Raw genomic sequence first — 26,833 nt, 5'->3', positions numbered from 1 at the left:
CCGATCAGCAGACATTGGCCATTTGTGATAACGTTGTTAGCGCATTACAGGGGTAGAGGGAGTACTTCACGCTCGAACGATCCGGACGTCCACCTGATAGCGAACGGGCACGAATTACAGGTAGATTCCATGTGATACCTGACTTATGTATTGAATTCATGTCCGAAAATCACTCCTTAGGATAATCTGGATTCTTAAAATCACATAAAGATGAATCGGAATTTCAGAGATCACGAAACGTAAGTAAAATTTTATATACACCTGTTTGTTGTTAATCTGGTTTGCCAGCGAGGACTTGTCGGTTGATTTTTACTTATGAATATGCACGTAAACAAACCTTTTTCGGAAGTTTATTTTTAGCAATCGCTGATCTCCGTCAGTGTAAATAATACAGTCTGAGCTAGCACATGTTCGATCCGTGTTGAGTTCGTTATATATATAAAGTATAAAGGAAAAAATCCGAACTGAACTGTTGAAAATCAATTGCACAAATGCCTGTGCTACCTAGTATTTAAAAAAAACTAACTAAAAATGCAAAAGATAAACACGAAATCTCAGGTTGCAGTATATATATCCAGAGCTGTCAATTCTCTACCAGTCATTCGATTGGTTGTAAGGGGAATTGTCCTGTAGATCGGTGCACTTCAACACTTGTCTGTCTGTGTTGTGAAATGTAAATGTCAGAACAGGAAATAAGACATCTTACGACATGTCGTAATTCAGAATTAGGAGAGTTATGTGGTGCATTGGTTGCCTGTGCATTATGGGGACTTAAGCACGTGGTGGCACTCTGTGAAATATGACTACAAATTACGGAACCACAGAAAGCAATCTAGCGGAGGTACCCCCCGTTATCGTGGTCAACCCAGGAAAGCAAAGGTAAAAGACTGGGGAGTGGGGGGGGGGGGGGGTCAAAGGTAGCTCATGTCAAAGTTAAGAACGTCATTTGAATTGAATGTAAATTTTTATTTAAATTCCAGTCAACTTCAACTCCAATGTTTGGATTTGAATTTAATAGACTATTATTCAGTTTGGTTGTAATTTACACACAGTAAACACAATTAGAATTAATTTAGTTTAATACAGCTCTCAACAAAACGAAGGGTTTGTACAAAACATCATTGTTACCTCCACGTATTTTTACACAGGTAACAGTTTTAAAGAGCAAGACGTTTTCAAATATTTCCGTGATTATGCGGTCAAAGTGTCTAGCAGTTGAAACATTTCATCGTCTGCTTTCCTTTGTTTTAATAAGTAGGAGATAAACAACTAATTTTGCTCCCTTTATTACATATCTTCTTGGGTAAGACTTCCACATATAAGACAAGTGCTTTCTAAAAATATGGTTTTTTTCTTTTCTTTAATGTCAATTAAATTGCATGCCTTCAAGCAACATATTTACAGAAATTGAATTGAACTGTGTAACAAAAACCAGACGCTTTTTGTTTTTCCATTTTTGGTTTTTTACATGATACACTTTAGCTAATGGCCAAAAACCCTTGCCCCCCCCCCTCCTTCTTTATTCGTTCACATTGTTAAATATAATTTTTTAATATCAAGACTAAAAACGTTTTTATCGGATATCCTGTCGCGTCAAAGGTTTTTCTTGTACTGTATTAATTTTTCATCTTAATATCTATACAACAATTTGATTCCTCGCGATCAAGTATTTGTTTGATAACCAAGAATCAAACTTTTTGAAAACTAAGGATTATAACATTCCTTTCTCGGTTTTAATTTAAAAAAATACAACAACTGCGCACCTAAATAACTTTACCAAACATTCATTTGTTTGTAGATACGGAGTCAACATGTTCATTTTTGCGACAAGTGATGTATTAAAAATCGATTCTTTTTTCGCCCTTTTTGCAATAAACTTTCTTTATCTCGACAGATTTTCTCCAGATAAGATTTGTTGGTTTTTGGGGTTTTTGTTTGTTATCCAGGAATACCAGATAATCCATAGGAACCAAAAGCACATATTTGATCTAACATTAAATTAATTTTTCACACACCACTTCCGCGCTCTACATGTAGCTGTAGAAATCAAATCGTCATTAAAATACATGTAATAACTAGTCTTTCACCCAATAATGGTGTCTAATATAATTTATAATACTTTTTTTTTTATACAAATATATTTTTAGCCGGACAGTATATATGAAAAATAGGGAGGGGATGTTTTCATTCATGTACACGAAATTTGCATCCAAAAATACTTTTTAACAAACGAATATTTTTCTGACATATACCTTCAACGGTTTCCAGCAATTAGACAAAAGATGCGCATGCAACGAAAGCACAAAAAACCAATAAAGCATTTGTCTACCATAGAGGTTTCATTTACAGCTAAAAATGCTGTACGTCTTAACGACACTTCGGGGTTTACTTAAGGGTCTGTCAATTAATATTATATCAAGCCTATTGACTGCTAGTCACATGCCTTGCCTCTCGTGCGCATTGGAACGAAATCTTATTTTGGCACATAAAGAACCCCCGGGCGCCAATTATCTTATAGATATTAAGGCGGGATTGATTTTGTTGCTGTTATTTTTAACAAACTGATAATGTCCGTCATCGCTTTGGACATCTAACAGAAACTTCCAAATATTATATTGCTGGATGACTAAAAATGAAATAATGCCCTGCAAAAGATGTGAAACCAATTAGACGAGCACTGAAATCAAATAATAAAGCCTCAAAGGCTCTCTTCCAAGTTCTGCAGGGGTTTTTCTTCTATTAGTATTTGTTTAATGAGATATCAGTGATACATTCTCATTATGTAACTCAGACAGGGAAATTTTTCACCGTCCTCTGCCGATTACTTATTTATAAATTGCCATAAACAGATGTCAACATAGCAGCTGCGTGCGTAATTCTGCAAAAATTGCTCCAATTCCCCTGATATCTAACGCTTCGCAAAATATATTTTTTAATCAATGAGAGAAAACACACAGGGGAGGCATGGAAAATGATAAATATTTTATTTGGCTTGGTAACGAGAACCATATTTCGTCTCCCGTGACTGCCTGTCGAGTCAAGGCCCGCTATATGGCAGTCTAGGCAGGCAAGGAAATGAAGTAGCAACGATCCATGACTGTAAACCGCGCAATAGTCCCCGCTTCCGGTCCGACACTTTTAGCACACCACCCCCCCCCCCCTCATTCCATAACCCCCTCCCCTTCCTCCAAAAATGTTGAGACGTGTATAGTTCTGTTTGTTTAGAGGGCCGATTTTGTTCCTGATATTGATGAGTGCGTTAAAATGTTCGTAAGAATTAAGAGTTTAATTTATCAACAGTATTTTCAACGTCGAAAGTGGAAAGTGATTGTTTTATTGATTTTTTTACAATTTGACAAAGGCCAAGGGACCACAGATTGTTCAGTCAACAATGCGTTTCAATGCAGGAGTAAGTGTTTAGCAATTTTAAGCAGGTTATTCCAACGGTACTTTTATCATATTTCTTTTTGAGTGCTATATCATAGAATTTTACGACAACCTCAAACAGAAAAATTGAATTTTAAATAGAATACAAGTGCTTATCCAAATAAAATACACATTGGCATTAAATTAAAGCTGAAATTCGCCATCAATTCCCTTACCGTTTCTTTAATCCCTGTGGCTAATCAATAGGATGTGCCAAGATTGGTAAACGTTAATCTAATAACAAATTAACTATACTGTTATAGTTGATGCAACAATTAACCATGGAAACCGAAATCTCTAATGTTCCTGGCAGTGCCAGTGTCATGCAAAAACGCTTTTTCCTGCGAATTTTTGCCTAGCTGTGAATGAAATTTTTTCTCTTCCAAGAAGTACGTAGCAAATGGCATGAAGGAATCGAGTCTTTAGTGGGTGGCTGGTAGTTTAACGTAGGTACATGTAATGGTTACGTCTATTCTAGTGTTAAGTGAGATTAATAGGATTGAGTCCGATAATCGTTACCTTTTTACATCCTCGGTTTATTCCGACATGATTTTTTATCGATGATAAAGCGTATGGTTTGTGATTTGTCGACTTTTGGGTTAGTATGTTGGGATTTGATTTTTATCTCAATATAATTTTCCTGTATATTTTTCAGTATATCAGTATCTGTAAAGGTATATTATATAATGTACCTTGAACATATGTTAAGAGGGCTGAATGGTCTTGGTCCCTTTTAAGAATATATTGATCTCCTTCAAAAAAAAAAGAGTTCTAAAGATTTAAGGTGGATCTGGTTGATAATATGTGACCACCTAACCTCCTTTAGTCAACTTAAAAGAAATACTTTTATATTGATCTTTCTATTTTCATTAAATTAAAACAAATTGTATAGAACACTCTGTACAATTTCCGTTAAACTTTTCTGACAGACCCAGAAAAAACTTGGGGGAAAAAACTGTCTGGTTTCGCACTAGTATTGACCAATTAAAAGTTGTACTGGTCAAAATTGACTGGGCACTGAAAAAGATGAGTTCAATAAGACTGTGCTGACGGTCTCCTTACGCAGCCAGAGATACACACTAACTCAATAATTACAGACGGAGAGAGAGAGGGAAGACAACAAGGCATCAATTCCGGCCGCTCTACTCAGGGACTTGTAATTAAGAAAACCCACGGGAAGGCGGCTACAAAACAATCTGTTTCCCTCCGTTTTCTATCGGTCACTTTTGGCCCGGAGCTTTGGAAAAAAACATCAAATGCTGATTAGAAATGGCGATTTATTTGTGTGCGACAGCGCTGTAGGATCCGGTCCGGCATAGCAAATAAGTATAATAGGAGATTCAACTTGTCGTGCTGAAATAACATCCATGAAGTGGTTAAGTTTTTCCGTCGATGGTCATGTTCTTGAGAATTTTACGAAAAACCATTTTTCTTCAATCCGTGAAAACATCTCTGAATTTAAGAGCTCTGTAAAATGTTTTTATAGTATTTAAATATTCAAATTTCAGAGCTAAAATTAATGGATATTTTTTTTCTGTTAACTGATAGTTTGATATAGCCAATCAAATCACATATAACAATTTAAGGCAGATCTGATGATTGCTTTGTTGACCACACAGCCTCCTTAAAATAGAGGGCGCTTTTCTGAGTTTCATGTTTGGTTAGCGTTAAATCTAGCGTATGTTCGGAAGCTGATGAATTATTTTACAAGATTTAACTCTTGCAGAGAGCAAAGGACATCATACATGTACTATATCTTGTTAGGACGTACAGTCATGCAAGCCATGCGACGGATTATGGAACTCTTAGGGTCGCCTACCCGTTATTAATTATACATACATTTTTTCTCTCTTTTCCCCCCATAAATCAAAGCTCTAATACTCTTAGTTTCTTTTAATCAGATTTGACAAAGTACATTTTTATGCAAGGTAGATTGCGTAATACGGCAATAGTCATCAGAAAATAGACCATTTGCAGGTAAAATTGTGCATACTTTGGTTGATCACACCGTGGAATGTCGATATTTTACCAAATAATGAAAGGAAGCTCGTCACGTCATTGGACATTATGCAATTCTTTGTAGTGAGTAATGTGCCAGGCTTAGAGGAGACGAAGAGACACAGTGTGATCACTATATACAAAGTCACCATTAGAGCAAATTGGTGTTCATTAAGAATGGATGTTTAGCGACATTAATTAACTATAGCTGACATAAAAGGTATCAAATAATTGAAATCGGGATATTTCAATGGTGAAGTTTTCTCTTTTGCAATTTCACGTGTTTTTAAACTTTTCATAGCTACTTTACACCAAGTGTTGGCAAAAACGATCTTTGCCGTTTGTTCTTTCTCCTTTGTGTTTCCTCTGCCCCGTCAGTGCAAGCTATAGCTCGTTCCACTACTTTCCCCCTTTTATTTCCATAAGAAAATCGAATTAATCACCAAATCCGCACTGCTCGACTATTAACTACTGACTAAATCGGTCATTTTGTCCAGAAATAAAATGGTGAATGAGAAATAAAAAAATAAGAGGAGAGCGCAACATCGTATTTTCTGTCCATCATCGCGTCACGTTTCTCAACGCATACAGTAATGGAATCACGTGGCTCTACAGACCAATCACCGAAGAGGATCGACAGAACAAGGCCAAAGCATGGCAGCAAGACTTTGGGCTCTGACGAATGGTTTAAGCTTCAAGTTCTCGATGATGGCCAATATGTCATTGTCCGGAATAGGAAATTGGAGAATGTCTTTACCGGCCAAGTTCATCTCTCAGCACTCAAGAAAGATCATATCGGCTAAATTAATCCGCTGATTGTGCTTTTGAATATACAGCGAGTGATTGATATTTTTATTTGGTATTAGATGGATTAGAGAGAGGGGGTATTCGATTTTAGCATTACATTAAGTGTTTATACTAATAAAGTATAGTATTACACTTGAATTAGTTTCTGTTTCATCTGTATCAGAATCATAGATTCTAAAAATGTATGTACATATGAATAGAGGCTAGGAAATATGCATATATTTGTTGATCTTTAACCTCCAAAATTGTACAGTTTTAATAACACTTTGAAGAAAAAAAACCCTGAAGGGATCTATGTAGAATTAAATTCTTGGTAAACAGTTTCGTAAAACAACATCTAATAATTTATCTTTATTCGTTTTTTAGCTCACCTGAGCTGAAAGCCTAAGTGAGCTATTCTGATCACATTTTGTCTGTCGTCCGTCCGTCTGTCTGTAAACTTTTCACATTTTCAACATGTTCTCAAGAGCCAATTGGCCAATTTCAACCAAACTTGGCACAAAGCATCCTTAGACTAAAGGGATTCAAAGTTGTGAAAATTTTGGACCGAGTTCTTTTGCAAAGGGAGATAATTAGGAATTATTGAAAATTTTCGAATTTTTTAAAAAAAAATCTTCTTCTTACGAAACATTTGGCCAGGAAAGCTGAAACTTTTGTGGAAGCATTATCAGGTAGTGTAGATTCAAAGTTGTGAAAATCATGACCCTTGAGGGTAGGGTGGGGCCACATTAGGGGTCGACTTTTTACATAGGAATATTTAGAGTAAATCTTTAACAATCTTCTTCTCAGAAAGCAATCAGCCAGGAAAGCGGAAACTTTTGTGGTAGCATCCTCGGGTAGTGTAGATTCAAAGTTGTGAAAATCATGACCCTAGGAGGTAGGGTGGGGCCACATTCGGGGTCAACTTTTTACATAGGAATATATAGAGTAAATCTTCTTCTCAAGAACCATTTGGCAACGAAAGTTGAAACTTATGTGGAAGAATCCTTAGCTGGCGTAAATTCAAGGCTGTGAAAATCATGACCCTCGGGGGTAGGGTTGGGCCACAATGGGGGGGGGGGGTCAAATTTTTACATTAGAATATAAAGAGTAAATCTTTGAAAATCTTCTTCTCAAAACCATTTGGACAGTAAAGCTGAAACTTGTGTAGAAGCATCCTCAGGTAGTGTAGATTCAAAGTTGTGAAAATCATGACCCTCGGGGGTAGGGTGGGGCCACAATGGGGGGACGAATTTTTACATATGAATATATAGAATAAAAAATCTTTAAAATCTTCTTCTCTGAAACCATTATGCCAGGAAAACTGAAACTTGTATGGAAGCATCCTAAGGTAGTGAAAATTCAAAGTTGTGAAAAGCATGACCCTCGGGGGTTTGGTGGGGCCACAATGGGGGGGTCGACCTTTTACATAGGAATATTAAAAGTATTTCTTTAACGATCTTCTTCTCAAGAACCATTTGGGCAGGAAAGCTGAAACTTGTTTGGAAGCATCCTCAGGTTGTGAGATTTTAGGTTTAATCAAATCATGACTCCCGGGAGGTAGGTTGGGTCACAAGGGGGGAGGGGACTAATTTTTACATAGGAATATATAGAAAAATATCTTTAAAGCTTTTTCTATAAAAACATTTGCCTAGAAAAGCTGTAACTTTAGTGAAAGCAATTTCAGAAAGTGAAGATTCAAATTTGTTCAAATCACAATCTTTAGGAGTACTCTGAGGCTATATTGGGGATTCAGTTGTACAAAGGAAACCGTTTTAATTATTCACAAAAACTGAAATGTTATTATACATGTATATGCTTTTACTTATATGCAAGCAATTTTTATATATTGCTGATTCTTTAAAATTTTTTAAACTTTGGCCCCTGGACAATTATTGGGCCTCACAAGGGGTTCAGGGTTTGATATAGGTTTATATCCTGTATATAAACAGTTGTTAAGGGTCTTTTTCAGAACTGCAATGCTTAATGTGATATGACCATAAAATCATCCAGTTAGAAAAGGGATTTGATTATAAATATAAGAATATCCAGGGGGAAACAGATTTTTTTTGTATAGGATCTACATGTATTACACCACATTGTCCAGATATTTGTATTATGACTCCATGAAGCTGATTTTATCATGCATTTTGTTGCTCAGGTGAACGATGTGGCCCGTGGGCCTCTTGTTTGTCAGTCTAGTGTGAGCTCAAAAATAGATTACAGAAAAGGAATTACAGTTCGAATTTCTCTAGTCTTTGAGGACCTGCGCATCTACGAAAAATAATATTTGCTCTCGTTTTAAACTTATCGCAATAAATGCAAACGCCTGTATAAGATTATTAAGTACAAAGTATTAAATCATTCTCTCTATGAGTAACGACACTAATTATTATTAGAGCTCACTTGACTCTGACATCAAAATTTGGCTTTGTCTTATTAACCTACAAATGCATTGCGTAATGAAACAACTGATACAAAAGACAGTACGCAATACAGTCCTTGTTGAATGATTTATGGGTCTATATGCATTCAAACATTATACTCTTGCAGCGAAGGAAAAAATTCTGCAAGAATTATTGATCGTTCCAGTATATGAAATATATGGAGGTTAATGAATAAATAAAGACCATGGAATATTTAAACACGTCTTGTTTAAGACCTGCATTGTTGCCATTTGTTCCGGTTTTCTTATGTGAAAAATTAGATTTTTTTTCTATTTCGATTGATTTATTGACTACAAAACATTGAACGATACATGTTTTATGATTGCTCTCTTCACTAAGTTTCGCTGTGGAGATGTTATGATCTTTTCAGTGTCATTTAAATTACATAATGGAACAATGCATTGAAAAAGAAAGATACAGTCAGCCACAGAGAGAGAGAGAGAGAGAGAGAGAGAGAGAGAGAGAGAGAGAAAGAGAGAGAGAGAGAGAGAGAGAGAGAGAGAGAGAGATTCGGATACCCAATAACAATGTCTAAAGTATATCGTTCGATTCCTTCCTTCTTTACACCACAGCTGATTACTAGTAATTGTTTCTCAGCTGAATTTTAGAAACATGAGGAAAAACCTTTCGCACGTGATAATTTTCCCCTCTTTTCATATAAAAAAATGACGTGAAAATAAATCGTATTGCATATGAAGGTTTTAATTAAAGAAAATTGATCTATATTATTTAAATTGTTAAGACAAGGGCTTGATTTTAAACTACATTATAGTCTTCTCTAAACAAAGAGCGATGTATAAAGATAGGAAATATTCAGTTAAAATAATTCAATTTTTCTTGACTAAATAATAGTTTATGGACAAATATATTATATTTTTTCAAGTTTTAAGTTAGATCATTCAGTATCTTTAAATGATACAAAATGAATTGAAACAATACGTATTTATGCCGTAATAAAGTAACAAGTCTCATCTTGAAATACAGCACAGTGTTAACAGCTTGCTCAGCTCAATTTAATATCAGCCATTTTGGTATTAAGCCACAAATCCATATCATATTGCGCAAATTGCAATCAGAAACATCGTCTGTCAATAGCTTAACAAGCAGATCTGCGCTGTAGTGAAATATAGTTGTCTTCTGTGCAGCGAAAGCATGCGGTAATTAATATGTGATTACGATTTTTCTGGCACACCAAACTCCCATTCAATCCATTCAATCTGAACTACACTATAAACACTCGTTTTAATTAAGCTATGGATTTCCATCGTTATTTTTCGTTAATTGAAAGTGTTGAAGCATTTAATTTGTTTGAAATCTGTCGATTTTGCAGGGAACTGCTTTTCAAAACGTCCCGTTTTGTCGATATTTGTATTTATGGGTTATGTAATTTTCTGTCGTGAATATCGGAGATATTAAAACCGTGATCAATTTGTTATATCCATGTTTATTACCGCCGATCGTAGGTGTTTGGCCGCCATTACACCCACTGACCCCCGCCATTACTTTCTAACCAGCTGACTACACGCAGCGTTGCAAAACCAAATGGCTTTTCTATTGCGTGCCTTTATAGCCATATGCTCCGTTGAAAAAAATCTCATATTAAATAATTTTTCTCTGCAACTTCAAAGAAAATATGCACAGACAAACAATAATAAACAGAACAAAACAATTTCTGCACGAAAACAACATCCAATATGTCTCTGGTTGCTTTAACCAAATGAGTTCTTCACTTTTTACAGGAGCAATGGCGTCACTGAATCCAATGAATTGCTGTCTCAAGGCCATTCGGAACACACAATGGTAAGTCTTTATCATCGAGTGTATCTATATTGTACAGAAGGGGGGAAACAATATATAGGACCTTCCGAGCATCATACTTTTATTGTGGTAGCATAGTGAACTTGTTGCAGGGACAGTTCGCTCGGTGTCAGGGAGAGGACAATCGGACAATTTCTCATTTATTTTGATAACGATAATTTGTGCGTTAATAAGGTGTGAAAGACACCGAATTACGATCACAGATATAGGGAAATATCGATATGATGGCAGGGAACTTTTAGAGTACTTCCTTCATGTTGTAAGAGTGGCTCAGCAATGTGACTGGAAAGACGAACGGTGCGATATACTGATCAAACTGATTTTTCCATCTCCCTTATTTTCCATTTCTCCGTAAGATGTTAATAGAGGTCTTGGAGATATTACCTAGCAATATCTCTTCAACTGTGATATTTTTCCATCTGATCGATTAATATCCCTTGTAAAAAGAAAAAAGAAGGCGAGCGAGTGTGTGAAAATATTATAACAAGAAAAATCGAGATAGCAGAAGCGATATTAGACTTCAGAACAGGGTTAGGGACAAGGGGACTGGAAGTGTCAATCAAACTGTATGTTGCCGCAGACTCTTTTGACCTGTCCATCATCTCTGGAGACCCCTATTTCTGTCAACAACCGGGATCTTGGTCATGCTACAGCTGGTTTCTTTTTTCTGTGAATATTATGTCTGACTTTGGTGTGTAAAGGAAGTTGTGGCTGTATGTATTGCTCTGCTGCAACATTTTCTTCACTGGTATATACATGTGTATGTGAAAGGAAAAACTTTAAGTTCGGTTTTCTATGGACAAAAACTAATTTTGGATGATAATGGTGTCATACGTTCTCGTCGATAACAAGGTATAATAATTTAGTGATTGTTGGCTATCTACTGTATATGTTTTAAATTATTTTAGAAAACTCTCTCTCTCTCTCTCTCTCTCTCTCTCTCTCTCTCTCTCTCTCAGCTACGCGGAGGAATTTTTTGTACAAAATTGAAGGGGAGCACTAACTAACAATTACTTTACTGTCTTTATCAAGTAATATACTAGTCGTGGGCTAGTCATCACTGTTATTATGACTATCATTTGGTGAACCTTTCACTTTGTACATTTTATTGCCTTATAATTGGATTATTGTGAAATTAGATAAGTCTTTGTTCCTTTTAATCCAATTTATTGTTACTAGTGCCCCTCTTCAAACAACTAATTAAAAAGAAAAAAACTATAACCCTGATTTAGCAGCAAAATTTTGATCCATTTTTGTCTTAGTAAAAAAGCATAATTTATATGCTTTTCTGTCAATTGCCTACCATGGCATTTTATTTTTTGTGAACCCAAACAACCATTATAGAATCACATGTCACAGTTGTGATAGTGTCCCCATGAGAGAAACAGTGGCTCTAGTGCACGCAAAATACATCGTTAGCATTAGACGTAAAGTTCTAACTGCGATTTGGTTCAAAAGCCCGATCGTTATAAGAAGAAATTAATCTAATCTTACATCTAAATGAAGTTGAAATAAATGAATCAATTCTTTTCGATGATAGTATTGTGTGGTTTCCCCCCGGTATTTTCAATAGATTAATTTCGCGAGAGGATGTCGTAAATTATCAATATATATATAGTCGGCCACCTAACCATCTCCCTCTCTGCGTCTCTTTTGGCCAATTTTTCAATTTTAGAAGAAATCAGAATACAGTTATTTTTTTCCAAAAGAAAAAATCAGTAATAAAAGACTTTAATGGGTAACTCAATTTTTTAAAACAATCTTGGTCCGTTTGATTGTTTGTGCATTCTCTCGTACATTTACAAAATGTATATGCAAGCACGTTAAAAAGAGGGGGATCATAATGTACAATATGTTAACAAAGGTTTGACTACAAAGTTATCAAAAACAAAATAACGTCATCGAAAAAGACGTTTCTACATTGCCTTTTTTTTTTCGAAAGATTTATCTTTTTTTTTTTTAGTTCTTTTTAAAAAAAATGATGATAAGATGTATGTATGTTTAAACATGGATGAATTTGTTCGTTATTAGTCTTAACATTGCTTAAATTTATCAATTTATTTAACTGCAATTTCAGATCAAGGAGTTTGATCGTGTGGACTCGGAAGATGACATAATGGGGGAGTATCGAGAGGAATGTAAAATCGGAACCGGATGTTTGCGGAAAAGGACGGGGCTGGAGAAGTGTTTTGGGGGGTGTATCGTCGTCCTTTTGATTCTCACTCTTGCCTTAATCATCGCGTTAGCACAACGAAAAAGTGGACCAGGTGAGAGAGTACATAAAATATTAATCATTAATTAATTGACCAATTACAAAACAACTAATTACTTAATTTGAATTTGTGAATATACAGTGAAGAGTGAATTTTGTATTTATTGCACAACAATTGACAGAACACAGATTTCTAACGAAAATCTAACGAATTAAAAGAGAAAAACAACATGATGATCAAGCATCTTGATTGTGTATCCTTTTTTATGCCCATAAGACAGACATTAAATACATAAACAATGTTATTAAGCTTCGTTTGTAGTCAAATCAATTTGAGATTACACAATAAACAAGTTTATCTCTTTCATTTGCCTAATTGATAATGTTGATTAATCTCATTACCACTTTTCTTGCTCGGTAAGCGTGTCCTTGCTCTGTTTGATATATCGTGTCTGGTTATTTCGGGCGGTGTGTGATGTTTTGTAGATATTCATCCGCTATAACGGGTCGTGATGACATCTAGTCCCACTCAAATATAGGAAAAATTGATCGAACTCTTTAAACCTTTAAGGCAGACTAAAATAAAAATCTTCTGATCCTTTTTCGTTCCTTTGGAGTAGCATCTCAAATCAGGTTTTTTAAATCAAGCAACCCACAAGTTTTCCTGACCCAATTAATTGATTAATTGATTAATTAATTGATAAATTCCTTACTTAGTTCGCATGAGAATTAGTCTATTAACAAAAAGCGTGTATTTTTTAATTTTGTTAATTGATTATTTGTAGGAAAATTGATTTTGCATGAGGATTTTATATTAATGAAAGATATTTTTACATGGTTAAATATTGTGAGCAATGGCTATTTCTGGCCATGTGTACATTATACATGTATATAATTATGATTATGTAAATTCCTTCAATTTATAATAAATTTTTTGGATGCGTGGGATATTGTAACAAACGAATTTCTGATTATTTTTCATTGCATCGTTTTGTCATACATGTAGTAGATACCATTAAACAAGTACGTGTTTATATTTTTTTTCATTTTTGTTCAGAATCTCGACAAGTCTGCGAAACCAAAGAATGTATTCTTGCAGCAAGTTCCATTCTTAAAGCCATGGACCAAACGGTTGATCCGTGCACTGATTTCTACAAGTACGCATGCGGGGGCTGGGAGCGAGACACACCCATCCCCCCAGGTTATTCAATGTGGGACAGGATTCAGGAATTGTCATACACAAATCTCCATCATCTCAAAGACATACTAGGTAACCAGCGTGGAATCAACTTTTGTATTTACCTGTAATCAGCGTGGAATCAACTTTTGTATTTACCTGTACACCAATTTTGGTTCAACCAGGTTGTATTCGCGATGCCTGCTTTCCCCTTCAAATTTTTTTTTCTCGCTGAATATACTCATGCTAAGATTGTTTTTTATTTTTGAAAAGTGCATTCTTACAGTGAAAATATTTTGTGTTGATAGCCGTGTTTTAAGCTTACCGGTATTCCAAGTTCATATCAGTGAAAAAACTGTTGGGCTAGTTTTTGACAAACGGAAGTTATCATGTACGCGCACACACAATCATTTGAAAAGCATGTGTAATTTTCCCTTGCGAAATAGTGCAAGAACGAATTATCATAGCTTGGAAAAGTCAACGAAATATCCAAAAAAGAAATTAAAAAACACTTTATGAACCCTCTTTTCGATTTTTCAATATAACTGCAAATGATTGGTTATTTCTTTACTGTTAAAAATAGCTTGCATACTACATTTTTTTCATTTCAAGAGTATGAATCGTTATTACTGCAACTGAAATGAACTCCTCATATTTTATTATTGAAAGGGGTTAGCATCCTTCAAACAAAGATGGCCTTCATGTATTACTTTTTCAACAGAAAAACCACAGCATCCGGTTAATTATGACTCCGGAAAGAAGACCCGGAAGTTTTACCAAAGTTGTATGTCAGAGAGTCGGCAGAGGAGAGATCAGACGCTTGCCGACTTCACCGATCTCATCCGGAACGTATCCTCCGGGGATAGTTTCAACTTCGCCGTGGTGCTGGAGAAGGTGCACCTCCTGGACGCATGGCCGTTATTCACGGTGTCTGTAGGCCCCAATGAAAAGTCAGCTCAGGATATTAATGTTGCTAGGGTAATTAGTCTGTACCTACTTTAAGCGTGTATGAAATGCTGTTCTTTCGAGCCCTTAAACAGCCACCCGATATCAGATTTATTGCAAATACATGCATTATTTTACAGGCATTTTATTGCAATTTTTTTAAGTCAGGAAAAAGTCATTGTAATTCATTGATAATTTTGAGGAAAATATGGAAACTTTGAGTGTCAATATTATTACATGTAAGGACACGGTTTTGAAATTAATTAGAATTAAAATCCTGGGAATGGTGAAAGTGTTTAAAACCTTAGGCAGACTTGGAACAAACGGGTAGCAATTATCAAGGAAACCTTTTGAACCACCTGAGCTACGCTGTTAGACAAAAATTTGGACGATAAATTGATTTCATTAATACGGAATAGAATTTTGAATAAAGTTTACAATGTACTACAAATCCTACTTAGCAGGATGCATTATCTTGCCAGTTAGTGAATTTTATTAATATACTCCCACCAAACTAGTGTGCGAAAACAATCCCAACACCTTAACAATAATTATCGCACTATGCAGATGAATGTGTCCTGTCTAAATAATAAACAGTACTTTTCTACATTTTACAGATAGATTATGGGTATGCCCAATACCCCTTCCAGAGTTTCCCCAAGCCGTCCAACCCTCCTGCCACCGTCGTCATTACGGCCCCGTCAAACAACGAAACCATCCCCGCCTCCCCCGCCACCCCCTCAACTAAACGAGTACAGAGAGCCACGCCCACCTATCTCAGCTGGGACCTAGACCAGGTATATATGACATTTCTTGAGAGTAAATTCGTAATTTACAATGGTACTGTTAAACTATTGTCTAAATAAAACCTTCTCCCACCTTTTCATGTTCTGATAACTATTATCTTATAGAATCAGGGTATTGGTCATTGACCATTGCATTGCGTTATATAATTATCATATACAATCAGCCCTTATACACTACTTCATCCGTTTAAGAGATCATTATATCAATGAAGTTAATGGTTAAACTATTTCGATAGAGTAATGATTTTGCATACGGGAGATAGGATTCTAAATATCAAAATAAAGAAGTATAGTATTTCTTTGAAAAGCACTGGAAATAAATACAAATATGTGTAAAACTTAATATATTGAGGTGTAGGATGATCGTTTATTGGTAATCGGACTTGTATAATATATGGCAGGATATTTAACTAGCATTAAACCTATTGTTAACAAGTGTTATTTCAACCGTAACAATTAAACAACGAATCTCATATACATGTAAACGTTTTTATCGGTACTAACTTACTTACTTTAAATAGGGAACAGACGAGTATTCTAGTATGTTAGCTCAATATTGGTGTTTATTATTGTTTGCAGATAGTTAGGAACTATAAGAAGGAGACAAAGAGGATATTGAAGGTCGTGTTCAACAAGACTGATCAAGCAGCAGAGTTACTATCAGAGAAACTCTTGGAACTGGAGAAGCAAATCGGATGGGTAACTGCAAAAACTCACTTTATTCGAGTGTAACGTTAATGTTCTGCAAGTCTTGTAAGTTTAAGCAACAGTTTAAGAAATTATAGAATCCGGGTATTGCAAAGAACTTAAATGGTTCTAGAAAACAAATTCATATTTTTATTGATATTTATTGGGATGAAGCGAAATAAAAATATGAGAAAGAAAGCAAAAAAATCAATGAATAACTTTGTGTTTGTTTTAAATCCTCTGAAAACAACATTATCCTAGGCACGAAACAGTGAACAGGACGCCCATAACAGATCGGCAGCATACAACACCATAAAGGTCAAGGAACTTCAGATCAAATGTCCCATGGTGAGTTGAATGACTTATAAGTATCACATAACAGAAAATGTTACGAATATTTAAACTCTTTAGTACTTTGATTAATGATTTCGTGTTTATGATATTCAGATTAATGATTTCGTGTGTAGGATATTCAGGCTTTTTAGTACTTTGATTCTTGAGTTTGTTTACGGATATTCAGGCTATTCAGTACTTTGATTATTAAGTTCGTGGTCAGAATATTCAGGCTTTTAGTGCTTTGATTATCAAAAGTCCACCTCTTTAGTACTTTAGTGTGGAAAGATAACCATGCAGGCTCTTTAATACTTTGATCTTTGAGTTTGTGTTCAGGATGTTCAGTACTTTGATTCTAGCTGTCCTGGGACATGTACCTGTCCAGAGTTCTTTTCCAATCTCACGTGACAGTCACTGCCGACACAGAAGTGATGGTGCTACATGAGACAGGACTCGCCCAGCTGTGTTCTCTTGTACAGTCCTATAACAAGGACCACGCAAAATCCAGGTATCTGCCATTAGTACATACAGGCATAGGTAGTTGAAAGTGTCACCTTCAAGAATTTAATTATTTTCAAACATAAGAAAACAATAATACTGTCTCTGAAAAAGAAGGACAAACGCTTCCTCCCCTTATAAACTGAAACACTCATACACTATCATGACTCTATGCAAATAAATACTAGAATGTATTGAAAAATTATTCTACAGTACACATTTTAGTGGCAAAACATTTCATTTAATTCCTTTTTTACAGTATCTTACAACATTACCTACTAGTGCATCTGGTGAGGTCATTCATGCCTTTCTTTGACGTCAGCACTTTCGATGACGATGTTGTCGAAATTGAAGAAGGTGGGTCTCAATAATATACCAAATCCAAAAATAAACTTTATATCATCCAGGAATTGCAATAGAGTTATTGGAGAAAACATGTACATTGCAAGATTTTAATACCTCGGAAAGTATTAATTTTATCAAACGAAGGTTTAAATGCAGTGCAAATATTGCTAAAGACACTAATTCATCACATATATATACACACCAATATAAAGCAAGAAATTTACATTGCAGAGATTGAGAATGAAGGGGAGCACTGGAGGAGATGTGCCTTCTATACAAATAAAGCTTTCGGCTTTGTAACGGGCGCCATGTATGTCAACGAGACAGAGAGAGGGGCGACAGTCACACAGGTAAGAGAGAGAGAGAAAGAGAGAGATGGAGATTTCTAATATAATTAGTCACCAAAAATTAATTTTTCTTCGGTGGTGATTTATCAAAGGGCGACTTTAATTGTAATTAAAGTACACGGCTCATTTCTGCATCAGTGAAACCGGTACTTTTTTGTGAAACGGTTTTTTAGCTCACCTGAGCTGAAAGCTCAAGTGAGCTATTCTGATCACATTTTGTCTGTCGTCCGTCTGTCCGTCTGTCTGTCTGTCCGTCTGTCTGTCTGTCCGTCTGTCCGTAAACTTTTCACATTTTCAACATCTTCTCAAGAACTACTGGGCCAATTTCAACTAAACTTGGCACAAATCATCCTTAGGCAAAGGGGATTCAAAGTTGTGAAAATTAAGGGCCACACTTGTTTTCAAGGGGAGATAATGAAAAATTAATGAAAAATTTCGAGAAATTTTCAAAAATCTTCTTCTCAAGAACCAAAAAGCCAGGAAAGCTGAAACTTGTGTGGAAGCATCCTCAGGTAGTGTAGATTCAAAGTTGTGAAATTCATGACCCCCGGGGGTAGGGAGGGGCCACAATGGGGGGTCAAAGTTTTACATAGGAATATATAGAGTAAATCTTTAAAAATCTTCTTCTCAGAAACTAATCAGCCAGGAAAGCTGAAACTTTTGTGGAAGCATCCTCAGGTAGTGTAGATTCAAAGTTGTGAAAATCATGACCCCCCGGGGGTAGGGTGGGGCCACAATGGGGGGTCGAAGTTTTACATAGGAATATATAGAGTAAATCTTTAAAAATCTTCTTCTCAGAAACTAATCAGCCAGGAAAGCTGAAACTTGTGTGGAAGTATCCTCAGGTAGTGCAGATTCAAAGTTGTGAAAATCATGACCCCCGAGGGTAGGGTGGGGCCACAATGGGGTGGTCGAAGTTTTACATAGGAATATATAGAGTAAATCTTTGAAAATCTTCTTCTCAGAAAATAATCAGCCAGGAAAGCTGAAACTTGTGTGGAGGTATCCTCAGGCAGTGTAGATTCAAAGTTGTGAAAATCATGACCCCTGGGAGTAGGGTGAGGCCACATTCGGGGGTGTTAAAGTTTTACATTGGAATATATAGTAGATCTTTGAAAATCTTCTTCTCAGAAACTAATCAGCCAGGAAAGCTGAAACTTGTGTGGAAGTATCCTCAGGTAGTGCAGATTCAAAGTTGTGAAAATCATGACCCCCGGGGGTAGTGTGGGGCCACAATGGGGTGGTCGAAGTTTTACATAGGAATAAATAGAGTAAATCTTTAAAAATCTTCTTCTCAAAAACTTTTAGGCCAGAAAAGCTCAAATTAGAATGGAAGCATCCTCAGGTAGTGTAGATTCAAGTTTGTCCAATTCATGACCCCCGGGGGTAGGGTGGGGCCACAATGGGGGTTCAAAGTTTTACATAGGAATATAAAGTAAATCTTTGAAAATTTTCTTCTCAGAAACTAATCAGCCAGGAAAGCTGAAACTCGTGTGGAAGCATCCTCAGGCAGTGTAGATTCAAAGTTGTGAAAATTATGATCCCTGGGGGTAGGTAGGTGCGACAATGGGGGGTCAAAGTTTTACATAGGAATAAATAGAGTAAATCTTTGAAAATCTTCTTCTCAGAAAATAATCAGCCAGGAAAGCTGAAACTTGTGTGGAGGTATCCTCAGGCAGTGTAGATTCAAAGTTGTGAAAATCATGACCCCTGGGAGTAGGGTGAGGCCACATTCGGGGGTGTTAAAGTTTTACATTGGAATATATAGTAGATCTTTGAAAATCTTCTTCTCAGAAACTAATCAGCCAGGAAAGCTGAAACTTGTGTGGAAGTATCCTCAGGTAGTGCAGATTCAAAGTTGTGAAAATCATGACCCCCGGGGGTAGTGTGGGGCCACAATGGGGTGGTCGAAGTTTTACATAGGAATAAATAGAGTAAATCTTTAAAAATCTTCTTCTCAAAAACTTTTAGGCCAGAAAAGCTCAAATTAGAATGGAAGCATCCTCAGGTAGTGTAGATTCAAGTTTGTCCAATTCATGACCCCCGGGGGTAGGGTGGGGCCACAATGGGGGTTCAAAGTTTTACATAGGAATATAAAGTAAATCTTTGAAAATTTTCTTCTCAGAAACTAATCAGCCAGGAAAGCTGAAACTTGTGTGAAAGCATCCTCAGGTAGTGTAGATTCAAAGTTGTGAAAATTATGATCCCTGGGGGTAGGTAGGTGCGACAATGGGGGGTCAAAGTTTAACATAGGAATATATATAGTAAATCTTTGAAAATCTTCTTCTCAGAAACTAATCAGCCAGGAAAGCTGAAACTTGTGTGGAAGCATCCTCAGGTAGTGTAGATTCAAAGTTGTGAAATTCATGATCCCTGGGGGTAGGGTGGGGGACAATGGAGGGTCGAAGTTTTACATAGGAATATATAGAGTAAATCTTTCAAATTCTTCTTCTCAGAAACTAATCAGCCAGGAAAGCTGAAACTTGTGTGGAAGTATCTTCAGGCAGTGTAGATTCAAAGTTGTGAAAATCATGACCCCTGGGGGTAGGGTGAGGCCACATTGGGGGGTGTTAAATTTTTACATTGGAATATATAGTAAATCTTTGAAAATCTTCTTCTCAGAAACTAATCAGCCAGGAAAGCTGAAACTTGTGTGGAAGCATCCTCAGGTAGTGTAAATTCAAAGTTGTGAAAATCATGACCCCCGGGGGTAGGGTGGGGCCACAATGGGGGGTCAAAGTTTAACATAGGAATACATAGAGTAAATATTTAAAAATCTTCTTCTCAGAAACTAATCAGCCAGGAAAGCTGAAACTTATGTGGAAGTATCCTCAGGTAGTGTAGATTCAAAGTTGTGAAATTCATGACCCCCGGGGGTAGGGTGGGGCCACAATGGGGGGTCAAAGTTTTACATAGGAATGTATAGAGTAAATCTTTGAAAATCTTCTTCTCAGAAACTAATCAGCCAGGAAAGCTGAAACTCGTGTGGAAGCATCCTCAGGCAGAGTACATTCAAAGTTGTGAAAATCATGAGCCCTGGGGGTAGGGTGAGGCCACATTGGGGGTGTTAAAGTTTTACATTTGAATATATTGTAAATCTTTTAAAATCTTCTTCTCAGAAACTAATCAGCCAGGAAGCTGAAACTTGTGTGCAAGCATCCTCAGGTAGTGTAGATTCAAAGTTGTGAAAATCATGACCCCCGGGGGAAGGGTGGGGCCACAATGGGGGGGGGGTCAAAGTTTTACATAGGAATATATAGAGTAAATCTTTGAAAATCTTCTTCTCAGAAACTAATCAGCCAGGAAAGCTGAAACTCGTGTGGAAGCATCCTCAGGCAGTGTAGATTCAAAGTTGTGAAATTCACGATCCCTGGGGGTAGGTTGGGGCCACAATGGGGGGTCGAAGTTTTACATAGGAATATATAGAGTAAATCTTTAAAAATCTTCTTCTCAGAAACTGATCAGCCAGGAAAGCTGAAACGTGTGGAAGTATTCTCAGGCAGTGTAGATTCAAAGTTGTGAAAATCATGACCCCCGGAGGTAGGGTGGGGCCACAATGGGGGGTCGAAGTTTTACATAGGAATATATAGAGTAAATCTTTGAAAATCTTCTTCTCAGAAACTAATCAGCCAGGAAAGCTGAAACTTGTGTGGAAGCATCCTCAGGCAGTGTAGATTCAAAGTTGTGAAAATCATGAGCCCCGGGGGTAGGGTGGGGCCACAATGGGGGGTCGAAGTTTTACATAGGAATATATAGAGTAAATCATTAAAAATCTTCTTCTCAGAAACTAATCAGCCAGGAAAGCTGAAACTTGTGTGGAAGTATCCTCAGGTAGTGTAGATTCAAAGTTGTGAAAACATGATCCCTGGGGGTAGGGTGAGCCCACATTAGGGGGGGGGGGTTGTGTTAAAGTTTTACCTAGGAATATATAGAGTAAATCTTTTAAAATCTTCTTCTCAGAAACTAATCAGCCAGATGATTCTTTATGATTGTTAAGACTTTGGCTCCAGGACAATTCTTTGGCCTCACAAGAAGGTTCAGAGTTTGATGTGGCTTAATATCCCATATATAAACAATTGTAAGGGATCTTTTTGAGGACTGCAATACTCAACATGTGATATGACTATAAAATCATCCTGTTAGAAAAGGGACTAATGATTATAAACATACGAATATCCAGGTGGAAAAAATGGATTTTATTTATACAGGATCTACATGTATTATTGTACATTGTCCAGATTGTTTGTATTATGACTCCATTAAGCCGATTTTATCATACCTATTGTTCCTCAGGTGAGCGATGTGGCCCATGGGCCTCTTGTTATCAAAAAAGAGTTAGTTTTCTTAGCAGAAGAAAAATGTTGCCTTAGAAAACAAAACAGAAAAAAGTGCAACAAATTACTCATACCCAGTGCCACACATATGATAATCATTAATTACTAGTATAATGTATGGTAATAATTATTTTTTATGCTGTATTTCAGATACAAACTTTGGTAAAAGACATTAAGTTAGCTTTTAAAGATTACCTGTTAAACAAGATATGGATGGACGAGACAACAAGAAAGCATGCGGAAGAAAAGGTAAATGTACATTCCGGTTTGTTGTATATATTTTATTTTTGTATAATATAATCACGTTTATGTTAGTCTTTTTTATAAAGACATTTTTCACACCATTTTTTTTTAAAATTTAGACAGTAAATTGCATACTTATATCATGATTATGCTTTTTTTTTGCCAATATTAAGTGTATATTTCATTGCGTATGAGTAGGTGTCGGACATGTTGGAAAAGATCAGTTATCCCACAGAAATTTTGAAATCTCACTTCTTGGACCAATATTACAGCCAGGTAAACCAAGATACACTCAAAGTTTTATTCTATCGGTATATATGAATACTTTTAAGGTTAAAAAATACCTTTGCTATTATTTCAAAATGTAAATGAATGAAAATTACATTGCGTAAATTGAAGTTTAGAAATATATATTTAATAACAATTCACCGATAAACCCCACGTACAATCACACAGAAGCAATTACAATGACCAACATTTGTATTCAGAAGTGAAGTGTGTAATTGATAAAGCTGTACATAACGCAAAATTCTACACGCAAGAGGGCGAATCTTTTGTAGTTTGAGGTGAGCGATGATTGGTTCATCAACATAAGGAATATGAAGTCTTTCCGCGTGACCAAGAGCGTGGAAATGTATGATAAAGCGGTGGACAGACACAGGTGAGAATAAAGAGGGAAACTTTCTAAAATTAATCAGTTACCAGGTATCGTTTGTTCTTACCTTTCAATGCGCATTACGGTTGTAAATGATTATTACCAGGAATAAATTCAGAAATCAGTCTGGTTGAAAGATAGGCGTAAACAAAGAGAAACATTCAAAGAAATGATAAGTTGAAAAGCATCACTCAAACGGAAATGTGTTGTTCATCAAAACTGCGAAATGGATAAGAAAAGATTGTATAAACTGGAGCTACCCCATACATAGCAATGCAATGATTATCTTGTTTTGCCATCTGCAACGCAACTTCATATAAAAAAAGATTATGATTTTTTTTTTGGATTAAAGAACTTAAACTATCAGGAAACTTATCCAAATAAACATTCGTTTGGGTGTTATGAGGAATGGATTGTCCGGTAGAAGGTTTCAAATTAACGTCATTTTAGATGACGACTTTAAATGATAATATCGAATTTGGAACATACTGTCAATCCTATTATAAGACAGTCTTTGTTTCTGTGGGACCAGGCAGTTGTCAGTATCTAAAATGCATACAAGCCGTGACGTAAACCTAGATTTTAACAATATTCACACATTGAATGTTGGCTCATGTTATGTGTTTGTGGACATTACAGCTGGATTCAGCCACCCGTGACGGTGGAGGCGGACTACTCACCCGAGAAGAACGACATCCTGTTCCCTATCGCCATGTTTCACCTGCCCTTCTACTCGCCCAACGGGCCTCAGTACGTTCTAACTTTCCCAATATCTCACTACATCAATAAGAATTAAAATCTGTGAGAATATATTTCTTTTTTGGTATTAAATTTTCACTCTCTACAAATTCATCTTTTGTAGGGCGTTAAACTTTGGAGCAATGGGAGCGGTTATAGGACATGAAATCACGCATGCGTTTGACATTACAGGTAAACAGTTAATAACGCACTGATGTACTGTTAACAGTATTATGGACATTGTCATTTTTTGTACAACAGGGTTATGTTTCACAAATGTTTTGAGTGTGTACTCTAAAAGGTCTTTTTTAGCTGTTGTGTGCACTTTTAATAAAAAGAGATAATTTTAAAAAGTTTTCAAACCTAAGTTGGTGATAATATGGGTTTGCCAAGACAGGTATAAAAATGTATTTTACTTAAGTATTTGGTTAGTTACTTTTTATTCTATAACTCGACGTATATATTATGCAGACATGAATCGTCGTTTTTGAAAGAAGACATACCTACTCGAAAATCTTGACAATCTAAAAAAAAAATTCTCCCGTCGAAGAATTTCAAGTTTTTCTAAAGAGCACCCCCCCCCCCCGATTTTGATTAATATGTGTTATTGTAGGTCGCCAGTACGACAGTAAGGGGAAGTTGAAGGATTGGTGGGAACCATACACGGTCGAACTTTTCCGGGAAACCACAACATGTATGAAAGACCAGTACAATGGCTTCAAGCTGGAAGGACTACAGGTATCAGTTGCCGGGTCTGTGAAATCGTTATACAATTCTTTATCATCGGGAACATTTACAATGAACTGCTAAGAAGATGGGGTAACAAATCATCGACTTATCCTTAATTACACTATGTATATACATGCCTCCTTGTTCGAACTAACCGAGTTTTACTGTATTTAGTTTCCATACTGTAAGTATCCTTGAACAATTTCAGGTTAATGGCGAGAAGACTCTAGATGAAAACATAGCGGACAATGGTGGACTAAGAGCTGCTTATATTGTAAGGCACTATCTACATACCCCGATATTTTGTAGGGTATTCTTTATAATTGTACTTTGATGTTGTAATACACGTTTTACCTTCTGTGATGTGCTCTTACATAATTTGATACCGTTGTGATACCGTTGTGAATTGATACATTATGTCGTACACTTGACAAATATGTATGGAAGATATTTTATACTCACATTTAAAACTATTGTAGGCCTTCCAAATATGGGAGAAACAACACGGGGAAACCCCGCCCCTTCCGGGTGTGGGCTTGACTGACAAACAGATGTTTTTTGTGAGTCATGCACAGGTACGTTTTGCCTCTACAACACCACTGATATTATCAAAGTCAAGCTCTTCATTGACACTAATTTGGTTTATAAAAATAATTTTAGATGTTTTGCACCAAGTGGAAACAATCCGGTCTTAGAAATTATCTACTCAGCGACAGACATGCCCCGGGTCCCCTTAGGTGAGCATACAGCATTCACTGGATTAACACATGTTAACTGAAGAATTTTGAAGAGATTTATTTTCTTCCAAAGTTTGATACAAATAATATGTTATATTGTGAATATTTGGTGATAGAAACTTAAATACTTAGGAATGGAAACAGCTTTGACTTCACAATCAATCTGATTTTCGTTTTTACAGAGTAAAGGGAAGCCTGCAGAACTCCAACACGTTCGGTAAGGCCTTTGACTGTCCGTTTATCAACGAGTACAGTCCACAGGTCAAGTGCGAGGTGTGGTGATGGCACCGAACGCTGACCGCTGACTGGGCATTACATGAAGGAGGGCGGACAACTCGGCTTTTGTTGTCAAATTCCAGAAATATCAAAAGAGACAAGAAAAAAACAAACAAATATGGGCAGCCGTGTTATTGAACAATTTGTTCACATAAAATATTCAAGAGGTTCCATGACGAGTGTTTCATTCATACCTGAATGAATTTTTCTTGCGTATGTCACATAGCACTCGTATATCTTTTTGGCACACCTTTTAAACTTTTAAATTTTTACATAGCTCTACATTTTTTAAAATAGAAATTGTTATCTTATGAAGACAAGTGCCTGTGACCACAATGCTTGCTCTGTGAATAAAAAACATCCTTCATTCGTTAAGTCCGCGGATTGTATGAGGATTAAACCTGAGTTGATTTTCTTTACCCATTTTCACATACCTTTGTGTATGAAGGTGAAAGGAAATCACGTGTTTTGCACGTGCTCAATGTGTCTCGGCCTTTGTATGTTTTGTAGCGCTATGCAAAATTATTTTGCTTGCTGATCAAGAAGTGATTTCTTGCGCCATATTTTGCAGATGGTTGTTTCCATTAAAGCTGTGATTTATCTTCAATAGAATTGCTTGTTCATCAAAATAGCTGTGATTTTTCTTAGATAATTATGTTGTGATATTTGCTTTCTTCCTTGCTTACCAGTTTTATTGGACTGGATAAAAGCTTGCAGTATTATGAGTAATGGCCAATCAATCTTAAAAATTAATTTGTATTTCGTTAATAACTTATCTTAAGATTGAAACTATAATAATTACTGATATTTGTTATTTAAAGTGTCATATTTATCGTATTTTGTTATTGTGACGTCACAAGATAAAACATTCCATGTTGATTTTTTTGAAATGCATTTTCCAGTTGTAAAATGTATGTATTCTTGTTTTCATATTTTAACAAATGACTGTTTATGAATGTTACGATGTTACTATTGACTGTATATCATAACCCTTCGAGTATTTGTTCACTTTTTTTTAGCACTGCTATCCTCATTTTGGTAGTAGTTGTTGAATGTTGTGATGTGCTAGAGATTTCAGAACTTGTGGTTCTAGATTTTTACGCCTATTTTTGTACACGTATCCCTGGAAGAATGTCTACATTTATAGAGATTTGTTATCTATGTGTAGATAAACCGATCTGTGGTTGGGTTATTTTTAATATTTAAGAATTGGTGGATTGGAAATGCTGCCTATGCAATAGAGTTTGTTGGAAATAATTAAAGAATGATGAAGATATTTTGTCTTCTTTTTTTTCA

The 26,833-nt window shown here is 36.1% G+C and overlaps 1 protein-coding gene across 2 annotated transcripts; it reads left to right on the top strand.

Moving 5' to 3' along the window:
* LOC128180787 (endothelin-converting enzyme homolog) lies at positions 1-26,813 on the top strand. Of its 2 annotated transcripts, none has more exons than XM_052848934.1 (21): positions 1-239; positions 10,397-10,457; positions 12,553-12,742; positions 13,745-13,957; positions 14,586-14,842; positions 15,427-15,606; positions 16,195-16,314; positions 16,564-16,650; positions 16,995-17,143; positions 17,393-17,490; positions 17,710-17,828; positions 22,310-22,408; positions 22,601-22,678; positions 22,963-23,063; positions 23,697-23,807; positions 23,920-23,987; positions 24,409-24,533; positions 24,733-24,798; positions 25,004-25,099; positions 25,185-25,261; positions 25,444-26,813. In XM_052848934.1, the coding sequence occupies exons 1-21, from the start codon at positions 211-213 to the stop codon at positions 25,541-25,543; spliced, it is 2,424 nt and encodes an 807-aa protein (XP_052704894.1). In that variant the 5' UTR covers positions 1-210; the 3' UTR covers positions 25,544-26,813. The 2 variants fall into 2 exon arrangements, with proteins under 2 accessions (XP_052704894.1, XP_052704893.1); XM_052848933.1 differs by lacking the exon at positions 1-239 and adding an exon at positions 542-879.
* Positions 26,814-26,833: the final 20 nt, after the last annotated feature.

Source organism: Crassostrea angulata, chromosome 4 (genome assembly GCF_025612915.1).
Source record: "Crassostrea angulata isolate pt1a10 chromosome 4, ASM2561291v2, whole genome shotgun sequence".
NCBI classification, from domain to species: domain Eukaryota; kingdom Metazoa; phylum Mollusca; class Bivalvia; order Ostreida; family Ostreidae; genus Magallana; species Magallana angulata.
Note: the sequence above shows the minus strand (reverse complement) of the source record. Positions and strands in the feature narration are given on the sequence as shown.